Source organism: Numida meleagris, chromosome 32 (genome assembly GCF_002078875.1).
Source record: "Numida meleagris isolate 19003 breed g44 Domestic line chromosome 32, NumMel1.0, whole genome shotgun sequence".
NCBI classification, from domain to species: Eukaryota; Metazoa; Chordata; class Aves; order Galliformes; family Numididae; genus Numida; species Numida meleagris.
Genome location: NC_034437.1, coordinates 57,747 through 64,855, shown reverse-complemented (window position 1 = coordinate 64,855; position 7,109 = coordinate 57,747). Strand labels below are relative to the sequence as shown.

At 55.6% G+C, this 7,109-nt stretch overlaps 1 protein-coding gene across 1 annotated transcript in view; it reads left to right on the top strand.

The window, feature by feature from the left end:
* The window catches only part of LOC110389131 (ankyrin repeat domain-containing protein 33-like), a 21,701-nt gene continuing 19,653 nt past the window's right edge, over nt 5,062-7,109 (top strand). The window contains exon 1 of the mRNA XM_021379071.1: nt 5,062-5,218. Coding sequence (XP_021234746.1) covers nt 5,062-5,218 — 157 coding nt within the window. The remainder of the gene's footprint in view (nt 5,219-7,109) is intronic.

The window sequence follows — 7,109 nt, the reverse complement described above, 5'->3', positions numbered from 1 at the left end:
GATATTGCCTGTTCCATTTGCAAACTCTGCATAGGAATATTGCTTATCCCATTTGCAATCCGTGCATGGGAATATTGCTTGTCCTGTTTGCAAGCTGTGCATGGGAATATTGTTTATCCCTTTTGCAATCCATGCATGGGAATATTGTTCATCCCTTTTGCAATCCGTGCATGGGAATATTGCTCACCCCTTTTGCAATCTGTGCATGGGGATTTTCCCTGTCCTATTTGCAATCCTAGCACGGATTGCAATCCCATTTGCTTATCCCATTCGCAATCCATGCATGGCAATATTGCTCATCCCTTTTGCAACCCGTGCATGGGAATATTCCCTATTCCTCTTGCAATCGGCGCATGGGGATACTGCTGACAAAGCAAAACCCCAACACGACCAATTAATGGGCTTTTTTTTTCCCCAGGGGATGAGCAGAGCTCTGCGCACGGGGGACGGGAGCGCGGTGGGGCACTGCGGGGTGGGGGCAGCTGCTGTGGGCCGGGACCCCGCGGGGCGGCTGCAGGAGGGCCGGCACAATGCGCTAATTGGGGTTTCGCCATTCTCCCGCGGAAACGAGCTCTGGCAGCTCGCTGCTCCTTCCGAGCGCGCTCTGCTCCCACCTCGCATTCTCCTCATTCCGCTTATTTGCATGCCGACAAAAAAAAAAAAAATCCTTAATTTCTGAGTTTTCCCGTTCCGCTCCGGTTGAGCAGCGGGGAAGGGCTGTGGCGCTGCTTCCTGCGGGAGCCGCTCGGTGACCCGCGAGGGTTTCCCCACTCTTCCCACGATGAATACGGGCACCGGCGCTTCCCATCGACTTTCCATTGGGGGAAATGCTTTAGAAGCGACCCCACCGGATCACCACCCCCCCTCTGCTTCATTTTGGGGCGCTGAGTGCTGCGTAGTGGACATCCAGGATTCTCCACATGGGGTGAGGAGCTCAGCTTCTCACACAAGGGTGCACGCCAGCAGCAGAAGGGATTTTTGCACGTGGTGCCAAAACCCCACAGATGTGAGCACCAGCACCGGGGGTTGGGGGTGAGCATCACTCTCACTGCACTTTTGGGGAGGTTTCTTGGTACCCAACCACACGTGGGATCTCCTGGAGATGCAAAGTGGGAGCCAGTTTTTATTGGTACCCAACCACAGATGGAACCACTGGGAGATGCAAAGTGGGAGCCGGTGTTTTTTGGAACCCAACCACATATGGGATCTCCTGGAGATGCAAAGTGGGAGCCTATTTTTATGGTACCCAACCACAGATGGAACCTGTAGGAGAGGCAAAATGATATCCAACGTTTCTTGGTGTCCACCACACATGGGATCTGCCAGAGATACAAAGTGGGAGCCAATCTTTCTTGGTTTCCAACCACACCTCTGAGCAATGCAAAGTGGGAGCTGATGTTTTTTGGTACCCAACCACAGATGGAACCTCTGGGAGATGCAAATGAGGAGCCAATGTTTCTTGGTACCCAACCACACATGGGACCTCTGAGCAATGCAAAGTGAGAGCTGGTGTTTTTTGGTACCCAACCACAGATGGAGCCTATGGGAGATGCAAAGTGGGAGCCAATGTTTATCGGTACCCAACCACAGATGGGATCTCCAGAGGTACAAAGTGGGAGCCAATCTTTACTGGTACCCAACCACACACGGGTTCTATGGGAGATGCAGATTAGGAGCCAATGTTTTCTGGTACCCAACCACACATGGAACCTCTGGGAGATGCCAGTTGGTATCCAGTGTTTCTTGGTACCCAACGACGTAAAGGACCACAGCGGTGTCACCCAGAGGTGCGCACCTGGCGGGAGGACTCTGTGCCACGTCACCGGTAGTGACCAACCAATGGGTGCTGCCCTTCCTTGGGTTTCACTGCTCTTTGTGATGCGGGATGCTGGATTTCCAGCCCTGCTCCACCTCCCCTCATTAGCGCGGATCCGCCGGATGGGAACCGCGGGGTCACGCGGTTTGTTTCCACTAATCACTCCCCGTGATTCCCCTAAAAAAATGAGCTCCCCATCCAAAGTCCGAGCGCGTTAATTACGTCTCCGTTTGATCAGCGATAGAAACCATCAGCAGAAATGCGTGCTGACACCTCCCGCTTCGGAACACCGGGGTTTCTGTGCTCCCACAGGGAGGGGACATTCCTCGGATCGCGTGAGGGTTTAGCGACAAGATGGGATAATCCCAGGTCCCGCCACGTGACGCGCGGTGTTCGCCGCCGTTGGGGTGATGGTTCACGGAGCGGTGACTCTGGGGGAAGAGGCTCTGGTTGTTTTCGGATGTCCTCGCTCGGTAGAGTTGGGGGATTGGGAAGAGCTGCACGTTGTCCTCGTGGAGTGTTTAGGATGTGAGCACCGGGCCCGGCGATGGAACGGGGATGGGATGCGCCGCAGCTCAGCCCACACTCGCGGGTGAGATGGGATCCCACTGGGGATTTGGGGTTTATGTCCCGTTGGAGGATGGGGCTTTGGTTCCCTTTGGGACAGAGCATGCATTTCCCATGGGGATGGGATTTAGGTCCCCATTTGGGGATGGGGCTTACATGTCTTCTAGGGACAGAGCTTATGTCCCCTTTGGGGATGGGACTTAGATCCCATTTGGGGCCAGTTTTTAGGTTCCCCACTGGGAAAGCTCTGAGGTTCCCTTTGGGAATAGGGTTTATGTCCCTCTTGGGAGTGGGACTTAGGTCCCCTTTAGGGACCCTGTAAAGCTGAAATCCCAATAGCAGAGGTGTCTGTGGGGTGAGGGCTGCTCATCTGCCCCATCCTTGGAGGCAGTTGGAGAATTTGGGTCATGCCAGTAAAACAAGTTACGGGATCTGGACGCAGACTGGGTCCCAGTGCAGAAGGTGAATGGAGCTGATGTTTGTGCCATGCAGGGACCTTAACCAGAGCCACCACCAGGACTGGTGGTACTGGTAGTACTGGTGGTGCTGGTGGTGGTGATGTCACTGATGTCGGTGGTGTTGGTGATGTTGATGGTGGTGGTGTTGGCGATGCTGGTGATGTTGATGGTGGTGGTGATGGTGGTGACGTTGATGGTGATGGCGGTGCTGGTGATACTGGTGATGCTGGTGATACTGGTGATGTTGGTGATGCTGCTGCATGGACTTTGGGACCAGCAGAAGGAAGAGAAGAGCCCAGTGGGGGACCCAATCCCTCTGAGCTCACACCCACAGCTCAGGGACCCTTTTCCCGATAAAAAGTGGAAAATCTGCCCATCCCCACTGGGGGTGCACCCGGGGTCCCTGTGACCTCCTCCTCCCCGCTCACCTCTGGGCACACAGAGCCACTTCTGCCCAAACGGGGAGGGGGGGACGCTGCCCGGGGGCCATCACATCACAGAGGTCATTAAAAATCTTCCCAGGCCCCCAGCCCACTCACGGAGGCGGACAACCATCAATCTACAAATTATTTTAAAGCACCGTGCCGGAGCGGGAGGCTGATTTATGCCCTACAAGGCCCGAGCTATTTTCATTTGTCTGATTTATTAACGTTACATAAAATTACAGAGAGGCACTGATTTACGGCCCGCGCGGGTGCCGCATCCTCACCGACCGCCGCTCCCTGCAACGGGGCTGAGCGCACGCGGGTTCTTAACGAGGACAATTTCCCTAATGAGCATTCTCGCCCTGCTGGAGGGAAACACCATCTCTGCAGGCGCAGAAAAGCGCAGAAAACGGGGTTTTGCTCAGCTTGGGAGCGGGATTTCTGCTTACCAGGAGCGTGCCGTGATTTTTTTGGAGGAGGATTGGGGTCGGCGATGGGGGATGGGGAGAGGTCCCCAAATTGTCATGTTGACATATGGGATCCGGCCCCGAGCAACGCCTCTGGGTTCTGTGCCCCCCACGGCCTCCGCCGCAGCCACAGGAGGACTTTCACGGCTCCGTCGCCCACATCTGGATGTGCTTAAAGGCAGAGCTGCCCCCAGCGCCGCGCTGCAGGGATGTGGTCATCGTCAGCTCAAGGAGCTTTGGGAACGGGGTTCGGATTTGGGGTGGTGCCGCGTGGAGCGGGGAGCTGGGCTTGGTGGTCCTTCCTGCCTGAGATATCGTGTCATTTGGTGATTTTTGGTGCTGACCTGTGCTGCTGGGGCAGGAAAAGGAGCAGAGAAAGGGATGGAGTGGGCCACGGAGCGCTTGGAAATAGGGTTTGGATTTGGGGTGGTGCCGCGTGGAGTTGGGCGCTGGGCTCAGTGCTCCTTCCTATTCAGTGTGCTGCGCCCTTTTGTGATTTTTAGTGCTGCTGGGGCAGGAAAAGGATCGTGAAAGGGGATGGAAGGGGAATGGGCACTCAGCCGTGCCTTGCATACAGCTCACCTCGACGTAAATGATTTGGAGAAAGGCAGCAAGCAATGACTGGGTGCAAAGCAGCGAGCAACGAGCAAACCTGACCCTTTTTTGCTGCAATTATTGGTGTGATCCCCTATCTCCTTCCTGACCCCGTTGGTTATTTTGGCCAAGCAGACACCTGCGCCTGCAGCAAGATGCATCGACCCACAGATGTGTATATGGGGCAGTCCATGGTGTCAGCACATCCCAGCACAGTTCTGTCTGGGGCTTTATGCTGCGATTCACTGATCTCTGCTCACCGGGAGTGGGAAGCATAAGGGAAAGGGAGGGGAGCACCCAATGTGGGCACAGATGCTGTACAGCCCCCCTGGAAAATGCCCCACTGCAAAGCACCGGGTGGGGAGCAGCTCTCAGTTTCGAGCTACGTACCCAAAAACTGCAATTCAAGCTACCAAAAAACGGTCATTAAATCTACCCAAAATTGCAATTAAAGCTCCTTTGCCCCTTGCATTGAACCCAGGCAGTTCCTAAGCACGAGCAGTCCCCTGCACCAAGCCAAGCCCCAATGGGAGCACAATGGAGTCTTGTTTCTGGTAACCCGAGCTGCCTCCTTCCCCGCTCTTTAATTTTAGCCTCCAACGCGCTCGCATTCCTCAGCACTACAATGGCAGATATTTATACTCTGGAATGCGGAGCCCAGCGCTAATTTAGCAGGGCTGGGTAACCACGAGCTGGGGGCTCAACCGAGATAAAATTGGAGCAGGCGGAGGTTTATGGCGCTGCAAAATCCCCGCACGCGCCCGCCGTGCACGCTGAGCCGGCGCTCGCTGCAAAGCATCGAGCAAATGCATGCGGCAGCTGCGTGGCACCGGGACGGTGGCACGGCCGTAGGGGTCACCATGCTGGGGGGAGGGGGGGTCCTGGTGCTACGTGGGGGCTCACGGAGGTGCCAAACTCTGTGTGCTCATCCGTGCACCGGAGCTGTGCGTGCAGGGGTTGCTGCAGCTGCTGTGCAGGAGCTCTTGCTCCGGGTGTTGTTCCCATTGCGACGCCTAAGCGTTGCTTCACTGTACCTCGCTCCTAGGGGGTTATTTCCTGGGGAGGGACCCCGTGGTTGTCCCCAGGTGTCTCAAAGTGGTCACTTGGCCTTGGTTCACTGGACACACCGATGCCACAGCATTCCCCTTGATGCCCACAGAGAAGTGGGGAAAAATCCATCCTGAGCGCATTTTGCGATGCTGGAGCAGCTCCGGGACCCTCCCAGCGTTGCTCCTCCCTCTCCCAGCATCACTTTGCCCCATCCCAAAGAGGACCAAGCATCCTCCGGGTGCTCCCTGGCCCACATCCCCTCGCGGAGGCCTGTCCCCAAGGAGGGAGCTGTGGATGGAGCTGCCCCAATAAGCTCCGTTTCGGGGCCACTCGTGCGTGCACGAAGCGACGCTGACGCCGGCCAAGTGGTCCCAGCACCGGGGCCAGGGGATGGCAGCTAATTGAGAGAGGAGCAGTATTAGCAGATAAGGGAAGAGGTCAGCGCCGCCAAGCTAAATCCTTGACCTGTTATTTAAGAGGTCAGGCAGAGTTCAATAGACGAGTCCAGGTCAATTCACTCAATTAAAATATTAAAAGTTCGAGGCAGGAGTGAGGAGGTGGAGGTTGTCCTGCGCTCCTCCTCGCGGGGCGAGAGGGAACGGGGATCGTGGGGATGGAGACGTGCAGAGAGAGGTGAGGAGGAAAGAGAACTATTCCTAAGTCAGGTGATGGCCAGGCAAAATCTGCGGCCGCATCCTATGGCACAGAACCCATCTGTGGGAGAGCTGCAGCATCTCCAGGTCTGGCCATGGAACCGCAAGCGCAGACCTTGCAGACGGCGCTGGGATGGAGAAGGGAATGCCCCCCATGTCCCTCCCCCAGCCCGTGGGGCTGCACCCCGTGTGTCACCATAGGGCTGTGTGTTGTGCCATGCCGTGTGGGGCTGCACCCTGTGTCCCAACCGGGGGTGAGCTTTGCTCAGTTCTTGTCCAGGCTCTTGTCCATGGTCCTAGCAAAGCCATCGGCTCCGTCGCCAAACCCCGATGCCTGAACGTTGGCCAACTTGGATGAGACCTTGGCTGCATCAGCATCACCCGTGGTTTGTGCTCTTGGTGTCCTGCGTGTGCCAACGTGGAGGAGCAAAGGCTTTGTCCGAGGGAAGCATTGCTCCCCGCTGCCATGCGCCGAGGCGGCACGCGCTGCGAGAATAAATAAAAGCTTTCAGCAAAATTAGCAACAGAGGGAATAGATAAACACTAAGCAGATATTGACTTCTGTTGAGGTGAACGTCGAGATTTATTGAGCTGGGGAGGTAAATATTGACCGAGGCAAAGCTAAGGTCAATAATTAACTCAAGGGATGATAAATCAACGCGCAATGGAACATGAACTCTGTGCGTGCATCGTTGCAGACCTTCTGAATGTCTCCATTGAGGAAGATCTTGACTTTCTGCTTGACTTCTGGGTGGGGAGCGGGGCTTAATTCTTGCTGCTGGCTCTGAGAATTCAGGAAATAACCAGATTTTGGTGAAGCCCTGAATCTGGAGACTCTGAGACGCTTTGGTGTAGTGTGGATTCGGATCAGTCCCAGTGGTGCTGGAACTGAGGACAAAGCACCGGTGTGTGAACGTCTTCAGGTGTATGTGGGTCTGTGGTTGGTCCCTTTTGTTCATTGTTGTGGTAATGGGGAAGGGGAAAAGAGGAAAAAGGGAAAAGGGGAAAAGGGGAAGGGGAAGGGGAAGGGGAAGAGGAAGGGAAAGGGAAAGGGAAAGGGAAAGGGAAAGGGAAAGGGA